Source organism: Drosophila innubila, assembly GCF_004354385.1.
Source record: "Drosophila innubila isolate TH190305 chromosome 3R unlocalized genomic scaffold, UK_Dinn_1.0 2_E_3R, whole genome shotgun sequence".
NCBI classification, from domain to species: Eukaryota; Metazoa; Arthropoda; class Insecta; order Diptera; family Drosophilidae; genus Drosophila; species Drosophila innubila.
In genome coordinates this window covers 11,210,453-11,223,128 of record NW_022995380.1, presented here as the reverse complement: position 1 = coordinate 11,223,128, position 12,676 = coordinate 11,210,453, and the positions used below count along the sequence as shown (strand labels likewise).

Sequence of the window (12,676 nt, the reverse complement as noted above, 5' to 3'; positions counted from 1 at the left end):
AATGAATTTACTTAAAAAATGTGAATTTTAGCTTACACTTGAGTTATATAAATCGAGCTCGAAACAGGATATCTTCGAAACTTACTAGCCCTATCTACTTTACAATAAACTAACACATAAAAATGAAAATTCTGAGCTTTTAAAATACATATAACTATAATGATCTTAAAGATACTCAGGCCTTAAAGTTGCCTTATAAGGTAGGCAGTATGGGTTACCATATAGGCAAAGGGTCACTTACTTTCGTGATTTTTAATAGCTTAGTTAATTAAGGCGGCTTTCCGTACATATATAGAGCTATGGGAGAGGTATAAAAGGTATGTACGAGTATTAATGTATGTCCAATACTCATAAAAACAAGTCAAGTCAAGACATCAGGTGAAAACTTCCCACACACACACAAAACACAACACACAGAGTGCCAATGTCAGGTATTCGATTCCACTCGAGAGTCGAGACACCTAAGCTATTGGCATTGGGAGCATTGAGCGAAAGAGATAAAGAGAGAACAACAACAATTGCAGTAGCTTGGCAGAAAACAAGACAATTCGGCGACAATGCCATAGCAGTGAGAGAGAAATAGAGAGGAAGACTGACAGAGAGAGGAAGTGAGATCTGCAGCTTGTCTACGTTGTTGAGAAAGAGTGGGAGAAGAGTTGAACTGTAAGCTGTGCGCGCTGTTTCAGTATTGCTTGATATCGGTTGGTTAACACACGTGCGGTATTCGTTTTAAGTTGGCTGATACGGCATTTAGCAAAAACAAAAGTAAACTAAACAACAACATAACAAATAATAAATAATAAGACGAAATATTTGCTGGCTGTCGTCACATCTGGTAGCTTAATGCAACTTTGTGAAAATGGTTGAAACGGCAACAACAACAACAATCACACGGACCGTATCGACGGCCCCGTCAACAACCAGTATTGCCCCAGCTGCCACGCCCACTGCTGCATTGGTGCAACACAACGATGAGACGACACGCGCCATATTCAACTTGAAAGTCATTGTCTTCCTGTTGCTATTGCCGTTCGTATTGTTTGCAGTGTTTCTGAAACATCTATTGGATTATCTCTTCTCTCTCGGCCTCAAGGAAAAGGATGTGACCGGCAAGGTGGCGCTGGTAAGACAGGATGAGCTCAAGGGCTTAATACACCGAATTGTCGATAAATTGAGACAAATGTATATACCTACATATATTTACATAAAAAGCCAAGCGACCATTATCGTAACGTCACGCAGTTTACTTTTTAAGTCCCCTCCGCCCATCCCATTCCCCTTGTGACATCTCCGACATGGAATGGGTGCGGCTCGAGAACGTTGCCTATCCAGCATTTTGTTAATAAAACAAATATTTATGCTTTGCTATGCTTCCCTATAAACAATCAAATGTTTATATACATATTTACATAAAAACATTTCTGTTTATTCTGCGCTTGAAATCTGCCTTACTATGGGTTCCAATAACAAAATGTATCTCAAACATATACAAGTAACTTGACAATTGATACTTTATCGGCGCTTGCGTACATATATTTTTATGGGAAACTTAATTAATGGTCATGACCAGGTCAAGAGTGCTGCCCAAATATGACATAGTATGTGGGCGCTTGTGACTAACTAAAAATGTGTTTCAATATGTATTAATGTTGTCAAATTTTAATTTAAATTCCATTTGCATGCTGTAGGTGTGCCAGTTATTTTTTTTTTTAAATGTATACACACAAATATGGATACATATATGCGTCATTAAAGCGCAGCTTGTTCTATACTCTGTCAGATCGTTCACACAGATACTCACACTCGCATATTTGCAGTCGTAAGCGAATACAAATGCGCTCTGTAAAAAAACAGGTTTTACTTTTTGATATAGATCTGAGAAACTTCACTTTTGTTTTCTTTGCCAAACAGTACGGATGACGTTTGCACAGCTTCGTTGCGTCTCCGTCCAATGTAAACAACGTTGATAAAATAATAAAGATAAAGATACTTATGTATCTGTTAGATACATTGCTATATGCTTCGTAGTAAGGTAGCACAAGCTTGATTACATTATTTGTTTATTTTATTTTTTTTTTCCATATAATTGAATTTAATAATAACAGAACATAAGATAAGGATAAAGATTAAGACAGAGATTCACGTGTATCTATTAAATACATGGATATTAACCGTATGACATCATTGCATACTGATTACATAATCTTGTTAATTTATTTGAGAATTGGCATTTTGTAATGCTACAAAGTCAGATCCCATATCTTTGATTACAAATTCTAAGAACTGCTGCAATAGAACCGCTTATATTTATATCTTAAATCTGACATCATAGAATACTTATTAAATATTCTTATTAATTTTGCGACATAACTGAATTTTTCAACAATAATACTACATACATGTTTACAACAATACAAAATAGAAGAATGCGACTACGAATGTGCACATGGATTTTGTATTGTTTTGTTCGCTCAGTTTGTAGCATCGCACACAGAGGTCACGTCATTTTAATTACGGTCAAAAGTCACTCAATTGTGGTAAATGGGAACTAATGCGTAAATACAGATGAACATATGTACATATGTGTATGCATGTATATATAAGATGAACGAATCTTTAACTAAATTCTCCATAGGCAGCAAATGTAAATCATGTAATATATGTAGGTATTTGTATGTGCGCTTATATTTATGGCAGTAAGTTGTTCATTGTTTGCAAATAAAGCCAATTAATTTGTACCACGGTAATTAGTACATATGTTTGTGGGGCATTTATGTACATCTGTTAGTATGTATGCGTGTACAATGTACATACATACTAAATTAGTGCGTATTTCACAGGTGACCGGCGGTGGTAGCGGTTTGGGTCGGGAAATTTGCTTGGAACTGGCAAGGCGTGGCTGCAAAGTGGCCGTTGTGGATGTCAACTCGAAGGGATGCTACGAGACTGTAGAATTGCTATCCAAGATACCGCGTTGCACCGCCAAGGCTTATAAGGTAGGCAATAATGTTCAGCTAATGACAATCAATTAACTTTGACATACCGTATGCCACAGAACGATGTGTCCTCTCCACGTGAACTGCAGCTAATGGCCGTGAAAGTGGAAAAGGAATTAGGACCCGTCGAAATTCTTGTCAACAATGCCTCTCTGATGCCAATGACATCGACACCGCATCTGAAAAGCGATGAGATCGACACCATTCTGCAACTCAATCTCGGGTCCTATATTATGGTATGAAACACATCTTCAGTATGATATTCTTTAAATGAAATGCCTTGATTTCTTTGATTGCAGACCACAAAGGAGTTTTTGCCAAAGATGATCACACGTAAATCAGGTCACTTGGTGGCTGTTAATGCATTGGCTGGTAAGTTTTGATTTTGATTTGATTTGGTACGTGTTTTTAATATAGATTTTATTTCATATTTATAGGACTGGTACCGCTGCCCGGTGCAGGTATTTATACTGCCACTAAGTACGGCATTATGGGATTCATGGATTCACTTCGTGCTGAGCTGCGTCTCTCAGATTGCGATTATGTGCGTACCACAGTTGCCAATGCTTATTTGATGAGAACTAGCGGAGACTTGCCGCTGCTCAGCGATGCTGGGTAAGTGTTGATAAGAGAAAATATATCAATCAATATATCATCAAATCTTTGTAATTACTTGAAAATTAAATTAAGAAATTTGTTTTCTTCTATTATTTCTATAATATTATACCACTACCGTAATGTTATGTTTTTATTTTGATTAACAAAAGTTTCATTTGGAAATGTTTGATCTGATCTGAAGTCAGTAGACTCGTTTAATATAAGTTAAATCTTTTTAAAATTCTAAATTCGCTTGCAAGTTGCGGAAATGAATTTAATTGTTATTCAGAATGCTTGATTTCATTGTTTAACAAAATTATACAAAACTAACAAAATTTACATTTGATTTTAAATGCGCTCAAGCTTTTGAATGAAATTTAAATTCGCAACGCGCTTCACTGATTTCTGTGAATAAACAACTGGTCAGTTTTTCCTTCTCTATTTAGCAAAAGTTCATTTATTATTTTGGATATAATCAAGCATTTTCTATATTTTCTTTCGTAGCATATCCCAAAGCTATCCGGGTCTTCCCACACCGTATGTCGCCGAAAAAATTGTCAAGGGTGTTTTGCTAAACGAGCGTATGATATATGTACCAAAAATATTTGCACTCAGTGTTTGGCTGCTCAAGTAATATAAAATGAATTTAACTAATTGTTATTTCTATATAATTTCTCAACCTATTTTCTAGACTATTGCCTACGAAATGGCAGGATTATATGCTTTTGCGTTTCTATCACTTCGATGTACGTAGCGCTCACCTGTTTTATTGGAAGTAAAGGTATATTGGATTGGGAGTTCAATTAAGCTTGGTGTTTCCAATTTAATTATTATAGGATAGACGTTAGATGTTAAGCTCATTATTTATTTATATAAATTGATGATCGAATTAATAAAACGATACGAAACAAAAAACAAGTTGAGTGTGTAAAACGAATAAAATTGAAATTGATTTTAAGCTTCTGTTCTTGATTACATTTAAATCGGAAAAACATTAAAATCATCACGGAAATCAAATTGAGAGGAATTGAAAATTCGGCAATCAAAAATATTAATAAAAAGTTTGTTAGTAGGGATTCTAACAGATCTATTAAGAAAGAAGTTTAAAAAAGAATTCGGAAGATTCTGAACAAAATACTGGGAGAGATTTTAGAGACAGGCTGCCATATTCATTTAAAAGGTAAATACAGAAACACACAGAAAAAAACTTAAAGAGAGCCAGAAAGAAAGTAGGAGGAGAGACAAGACACAGACAAAAATATAAATATACGAGTATATAATTGCAAGTAATTTTAATTTTCATAGCATACTTTTTGCGAACGGACAGTTATTACTGATGAAAAATATACATTTTTGAAAAGCACAACGATGTATTTATCTGCCCTTTACACACACTTGCAGAAAGTTGCAATACCCGACAGGTCATAAAGTATTATCTGAATTATAAGCCGCAGTTGTGTTAATGATTGCCGTCCAAAATGATTACAGCCGCCTCGAGTTGGTCATGTCGTCGCTTAAATATTCGATGCGATATTCATAACTTATAATTAGGCTTAAAGGCAATGAGAGCGCTGAAAGTTATTTATATGTCGGTTTTTATTTTTACGTAAATTAATGTTGAGCCATAAGTGCAACGCAGATTAATAAAAAATTAACAGGATAATTGACCGTCAACAGCCGCTGTGAGGACATACAGATATACATATTACATACATACATACATATATATACTCATGTATGTGCACTTATCATGAAATGCACATTATACGCGATGCTGCCAGTGGCATTGGAAGTTTTGCTGACGAAAGTGATTGAAACAAATTAAAACATAAATAATTTTTAATTAAATGCTGCCCAACATATGCTTATTTATCATGGTATTTAAATAGCATTAAACAAGTGGCTCGGTCAAAGGCAAGTAGCACAGTAGTTGTAACAGGTTAAGAGTACCGCTTTTTTTGTTTTTATAAATGAGGAGGGGAAAGGGGGGCGGGGGACAACCCACATATGCTAAACAAAGGACCCCATATGGCGCACAGTGCAGGCTCAAGTGAAGGCTCGATGTGATTAAGTGTACGTTGAAATTTCAAATGCAATAAGTCTATACAAGTGAACCATAATAACAGAACCAGCGACATGTGCATAAACAAACAAGACGATCAGAATAAGATGAAAATATGGAGAAACGACTAAGAGATACCACTTACAATTATTTGGAGAATGTTTTGCGTCATAACTTTAAATGTGTTTATAGACAAATGTATGCAACGTTACGTATGGGTAAGACTCTATAAGACTATGAGATACCCTTATATGTAAATAGAAATTACTTGTCAGTTGATATGATATACATATATGCAGCTCTATACGCTTATAAGATCCCATACAAATACTTAGCATCCTATATTACATTTTTTTTTTGCTTGAAATTAATTATTTTCAGAGATACAGTGAAATAGCTAATTATTCTTTTAATGCGTAGCGTCAAATATAGGTAAAACTAAGGTAAAAATATGTGTCTATTCTGATATAACTAAAAATTTAAGTAGTTTAGTAAATAAATACTTTGTAATATTTTATTATAACAATCAAATCGATCGACAGTTGTGTCTGCTTATTTAAGAGTTTTCCCATACTGGGCATTAACTAATATACCTCTTTTCGATAATGGGTATTTCTCGCTTGTGGAAATATACAAAACTGTGAGGCATTGAGGCAGCGCCAACAAATACAACCTGCTGTCAGATATGTATTCCCCAAAGACTAAGAGGCTGCCGTCATTGTCGCGTCTCTGAAATATGGTAAATTCTAATTACAATTATGACATTTGCTGCTGCACACAAAGACCCCCAGCACCTGAAGATGTACACACTCTTACACACACATGTGCACACATAAAAATAATAAAAAGAAGACTACACCCCTACCCCGCCCCTCAACCCGACCAATCGCTGCTTGAGCTGCGCATGCGCAACTGCATCGTTCCATAAATAAAGCGCACTAATTACTTATGTGCTAGGGTTACAATTACAACAGCCAACATGGACCGAAATCGGGGGCCTGTCGAGAGTTTTATGGTCTATGGGCTCATCATGTGCTCTTCTTGCCCCCGCAGAGTTGTCGACTCATAACATCGATTTCTTATGGCATCTATGTGTATCCAAACATTGTGTTTGATTTGCACTCCTTTGGAATTTTGTTTATTGTTTTCCATTTGATTGTCTTCTCCCCCATCTTCAGCTTCAGATCTAGCTGCAGTACCAGCTTCTACTGCAGCTCATGCACATGCAACTTGGATGCGGCATGCCTCTCCTCATTCCATTCCACGCTGCATCGCGTCGTCTGCTCGACGCTCCATGTGGTCCACTCCTCCCGCCACTTGGCGCTGTTAAGCTGCGATGCGCTCAGAATAGTATCTAAATCGAAGTCGTCATCACAAATGTCGTATAAACATAACATAGGTATTACTCATACCACTTAAAATCGGTCGAGGGTCTGCATTGCACACTTGTTTATGTTTATTAATAAGAGTCAAATTAAATTATTTCTAACAAGAATAACAATATATAAGTAATATATTTCCTCTATGATCAATGCTACACCTCACTCGAACTCAGATTTTAAAGAAAAAATTATCTTGAAATATTTCACTTAGTGCAAATTATATTCATTTGGTTTTTATAAATAAAGTAACCAGTTCTTAAACATATTGGAAATTTTAAAAAATTAATTGCTTAAAATACATATTTTTTGAAATAATTAATATTTAAATTGTCTACAGTAAAACATCTGTGCTTACTTGAATATTATATTATTATTTAGTTAATATTTAGATGATTCATAAAATACTTCCTTATCAATTTTTATAATTATTAAAAATAAGAAGTAATTAATTTGAGTTTTTTTTTCACCAATTAATAAATATTTTTCTGAAATCCACAAAAAATTAGTTTTATAAATGCATTATGTATTTTTGTATTAATGTGAATTTATTAATCAAACCAGTCTAGCAATTTTCTTCAGAATACTCTTTTCTACAAATAACTTGATTGCTGGACCGACTTACCGAGTTTCTACTGTACCTATTAGGCATTTCAACGTGATTTAGTTTTCATCAATTTAAATCAATTTCAATTTCAAATTGGTTATTTAAAATAGATATTTACTAGAAATGCATTTCTAACATATACAAAGTGTAGTTTATTTTTATGATTTCAACTAATTGATCTGGACAAAAAATAAAATATTTTAAAAATTCTTATGGCAATTTTGAAGCGCAAAAAGTCTTTTAAAATGGTATGCAATTATGCAAATATGGTCAGCTCGTTTATTTCATCAGCATGTATGAGCTTATCCATTATAAAATTCTCGTTTCACTTGCAATATTCATATGGACTTGTCAAACTGTCAACTGAAAATAGAATATTTATGCATTTTTATGCTGTCACCGATGAATGTGAGCATGAGTATGAGTTTTATGAACTCTAAAAAATGCACTCTATATATAGGAAGGCGGCGTGGCGGCAATGCAACCGGAGTAAAAATCAATTTTGGCCCCATACTGCGGTTGCTTGTAAACTTCGCTCCGTTCCGTCTATTAGGCATTGCAAGGTGAAATTGGGAATGATAAAAAAAAGAGTAAAGTATAAATAAAAAACAAAATGAATTGGTGACACTTGAGGGGTTTCATAGGATTTATTATGGGTCGGGTGTAAATTGTTATCAAATGTAATTCTACAATTTGCTGCTTAAACGACAACCTTGTATTGACAGAATCTAACAATGGCCAAAGACTCTGTCAATGGTTTTGTCATTTGCATATGTGTGCGAATGGTTTGTCTGTCCCTACGCATTGTCTGGGCCATTAATAATGCATTGAAATGGACAAGAAAATGCATGTCTACGACACGCTCCTGTCGCACATACTCTACATTCACGCATGCATAAATCCGAAAGCGAATATTAGGGTGCGTTTAAACTTTAAAGGATACATCGAGCGATGAATATCAAGAAGGAGAGATGAAATTACTCATTGTTTGGGTTCGTCAAAACCTGTTGCTTATGTTTCGACACTTGGTCTTTTACATTTCTTTTTGTAATTTTGTACATTCTCAATGGCTTTCGGACTAATCTGGTTTGTCTGCATTCACTTAACTGTTTTGTTGGGGCTTCATTGTTGTCCATCTGTTGTTAGTCCTGTTGCTGTGGTTGCTGTTGTCATGCTCGTAAATGCTTGTAAAGTTTATGAATTTGCTTAAAACTTTTTTTGGTTTGAATGCTGTTGAGATTTATTCTGTGATTCCTCAAAAGGTCATAAATTGTGTATCCGATATGGTAGATGCCAGTGCACACGTATCATCATAATCGGCAATAAACATATTTTAAATTTGAAATTAATGGATACACTTTAGTAATGTCTTCATTGTTCTTTTTATTTAACTCAATAGTATCTAGGACAAACTCTCATATACTATAATTGGTTTCACTTTTAAATATTTCTTTAAATTTTTAAAGTTCCTAGCTCTTCGATTTTTCCCACAGACCTTTCATATATAAACATTAGTTTGAATCTCTGTTTATAAGTGTCAGTGCAGCCTTTGGGATATATAATGGTTGTTTTCATAGTGTGCCAGTCTGTAAATAAAAGCTGTTAACTAGTTTTGAGACGCCCAGTCAGAGTACACAGTTCACACTCTTGTCATTTTGTATAAATCCTGTATCCTGTAAAAATGTTTACAAAAGGGTATGTAAACTGTGAAAAGTCGGACAACCCTAAATAGCAGAGGAAACACGTTTGATGAGACTAGATTTGGCTACATGGTAACTCTCCTCATCTTATCTAGAGAAATTTAATTAAAGGATATATTTAAGTCGCCAAAGATTAATTAATTGCAAACAAATATTTGATTCAACTATTACATACATGCCTTACATTAATATTTGGAACCATTTATTTTTAAAAGGTAGTTCAATTCGAGAACTATTACTGTTTCTTGGAGAAATTTCTTTTATGTGCATGTGAAATTATTTAATGCCCTCTAGACGTCTGCTATTGTCTGGACGCACCCAAGTAGGAGTAAGCCAAGTTAATGTCTCGACTGCCTTTTCAGTGTTCTTTATTTATTCGTATTTATCATTTCGCTTTTAATTGTGCACTTTCCTGAATACACATTTATATATATGTACGTCTGTATGTGTGTACTTATGTCGGTAATTTGTAAGTGTTGTCGCTGTTTTTGTTGTTTGTGTGCTTATAATAGCGTTAGCTACGCCTTAGCACGGTATCCTTAAAGTGTTTGCTTTTGCTGCTCAGATCCTGCCTGCTCCATAAACGTCATGAGCTTTGTTCACTTCCATGTACTATGCATAGCACAGTGGGACGAGCAAGTTGTCCCACATCAACTAGTGCCTGTTAAGTCTTTTTAGACCCTGTACTTAAAAGTAACAAGCAGAAGGAGCCATATGCGACCTTATAAGGAAATATATTCCTATTTTAAAAATAACACTAAACATTTTTAATTGTTATAAGTAATTGATAGCATTTATTTTTTACTCAATAAGTACAGGGTCTCTCACAGTGGAGTATGATTGACTGCAGACTTCCATACTAGTTTATTAAAGCATATTATTTCATATTTAGAAACAGTGTTTGTATTATATCACCTCACGAGCTTGAAAGCTACAATTAAGCAAGTGAGAATACTTTCATAGAGACTACCTTATAAAGAGCTCCAAGATATCTGAATTCATGGATTTTTTACACACACATACATATTTAGAAATGTGTTTGAAAATCTGTATGTATTAATTAACTAATTATTTTGCTTCGCAATACAATTTTCAGGATTAATAAATAACAAAAGAAAAAATAATTATGTCATACTTGAAAAATTTATCTGAATACATATGTAAGTTTGTAAGTGGATTCTATCGAATGCGCGACAGGTGTAATCATCATAGTCCTAGAGTTTTTTTTATGTGGCATAGCGTTGCTCCCCAAATCTTTATTAGTAGTCAAGTTGATTGTCAAGCACTTGACTTATCGTAAATTTTAGTTTTTGAAAGGATTGATATATGTTTATTGTATACCCAAATGTTGGAGCAATAGAAGATGCACACATGAGTGTCATTAATATCGGTGGTGTATCGTTTTGGGTCTGTTGCTACCGATCCATGCGATACCCAAAATTCTCATTTGGTTGCTTGAACCGTGCATAAATATGTCAATAAAAATGTTTAACGCATTTTTGTCGAAGTCAAAGCTGGGGATCGGTATGTCTATAAAAAAGAAACGAAGGATCAAAACCTCGGCTAAACAAATACGAGCAGACTGAACAGGAGCTGCCAGAGCTGTGTGTGTGTGTTTGTATGTTGCGTTTATCCTTGCAACAAGCCACACATTTCAAACTGTTAAATTATGACATGCAACTGTCAGCTCAAGTGGCAGAGCTGCTGTTGTTGCCTCTGCTGCTGATGCTGCGTGAGAAAATGTTATCCTTATACCTAAACAAACACATTTGCATTCCGCTGTGGACTCCTTGCTGATGCAAGTGCGCTGCAGTAGCATATTCTTTGTGGCTGCCGTTTGTCCTGTCTGTCTGTCGGTCTGTCCGCGCCTCTGTATCAGGTTGCTAAGTAGTTGTTGTTGTTGTTCCTTTCTCTCCATCTTCTACTGTATATCTACAGAATGTTGTTTTACGCCCAGCTAATTTATTTCCTTTCGACTTTCTTTTACGAGTTGTATAGCTTTTCTTTCCAAACTCAAACTAAAACTAAAACACATGGATGAACTCGTAGTCCATAGCTGTGCTAGTTGAGAAAGTAGCGTCAAACAGGACATCCATTTCGCTGTGTTATTAGGTCCTTTGTGACTTTGTAGCAGCTTCCCCGTGACCTGCACTCGCACTTCAAAATTGGTGTTGACAGCCCCGCTGAGAAATTGCCTCGCCCTTACCCATTTTTTTTAGACCGTTTTTCCTTTTTCGTTTTTTACATCATTTGGTTTTTGAGTGCTCGAGATACTTATATAAAATATGAAAAAAGTAATTAACATTAACGTTTCTAAGCGCGGTTGCTCAACACTCAAAACTCAACACTTTTCACTTTATGCACATTCCTTGTCAGATGCGACATCTGCTGCGGCTCCGCTTTGTTTCGTATTGCGTGGGAAACTGAGGAAAAGTGGAAAACTTTGGCGCCCAGGTTTAACCAGTTCTAATCTTTTACCTTAAGCACTTTGTGGCACTTCTTCAGGAATCGATTGACTTTTTCTTTAGCACAGTGATGGGTGCAAGTCGTGTCACGGAAATGCACAATTAAGCTAAAATTAACAAGGGGCTTCGCCCTCTGCTTTACTAAAAGTTGATTTTCGACCGATCGGTCGAATGATATGATATGATATGATGATGTCCACTTTATGATATAGTGGACCGATTGGAACCAAATTTGGTCAGGATGCAAAAAACCAACTTAAATTCATATTCTATCGGTTTGGATAAGAATTTTAAAAAAACAAACAACTTTTTCATACTATAACTTAATTTTCGACTGAGCGTCTCTATGACAGCTATATGATATAGTGGACCAATTTGATCCAAAATTGCTCAGGATGTGTTATACCAGCCCAGGTGTATATTCTACCAATTAAGTTAAGATATCTCAATAAACAAAAACTTTTTGATGCTAAAACTTCATTTTCGACCATCGTGTCATGGCAGCTATATGATATAGAGGTCCAATTCAAAAATAAAAACGAACTTGATCTGCGTACGATATTCAGGAACCTACATACCAAGTTTGAAGTCTCTAGACCTCATGGTCTCCGATCGACGCGAGACAGACAGACAGACAGACAAACAGACGGACAGACAGACGGACAGACAGGCCTGTTACATACATTCTGTCAAACACATTATACCCTTTTTTGCCCATTTTTAATGGGATCGTATAAAAATGAAAACAAAATGAAGAAATATCATATAATTTAAAGATTAAAGACAATCAATGTATTCGGCAGGAAAAAAATTTTAGTGGTAGTGTTCGTAATCTAAATTGTTTGATATAATAAATTTGCCTGATTTCAT

The 12,676-nt window shown here is 35.2% G+C and overlaps 1 protein-coding gene across 1 annotated transcript; it reads left to right on the top strand.

Annotated features, from left to right (window-relative positions):
• Positions 1 to 654: 654 nt before the first annotated feature.
• Positions 655 to 4,511, top strand: LOC117792794 (short-chain dehydrogenase/reductase family 16C member 6). Its single transcript, XM_034633067.1, has 7 exons — positions 655 to 1,123; positions 2,841 to 2,996; positions 3,056 to 3,232; positions 3,296 to 3,368; positions 3,434 to 3,611; positions 4,098 to 4,223; positions 4,285 to 4,511. The coding sequence occupies exons 1-7, from the start codon at positions 860 to 862 to the stop codon at positions 4,370 to 4,372; spliced, it is 1,062 nt and encodes a 353-aa protein (XP_034488958.1). The 5' UTR covers positions 655 to 859; the 3' UTR covers positions 4,373 to 4,511.
• Positions 4,512 to 12,676: the final 8,165 nt, after the last annotated feature.

What these genes read in the sequence shown, in the direction of transcription:
- LOC117792794 (XM_034633067.1), top strand. Translation starts at nt 860, where the DNA reads ATGGTTGAAACGGCAACAACAACAACAATCACACGGACCGTATCGACG. An exon ending in ATCTCGGGTCCTATATTATG is followed by an intron (nt 3,233 to 3,295) that starts GTATGAAACACA and finishes CTTTGATTGCAG; the next exon opens with ACCACAAAGGAGTTTTTGCC. An exon ending in CTCAGTGTTTGGCTGCTCAA is followed by an intron (nt 4,224 to 4,284) that starts GTAATATAAAAT and finishes CCTATTTTCTAG; the next exon opens with ACTATTGCCTACGAAATGGC.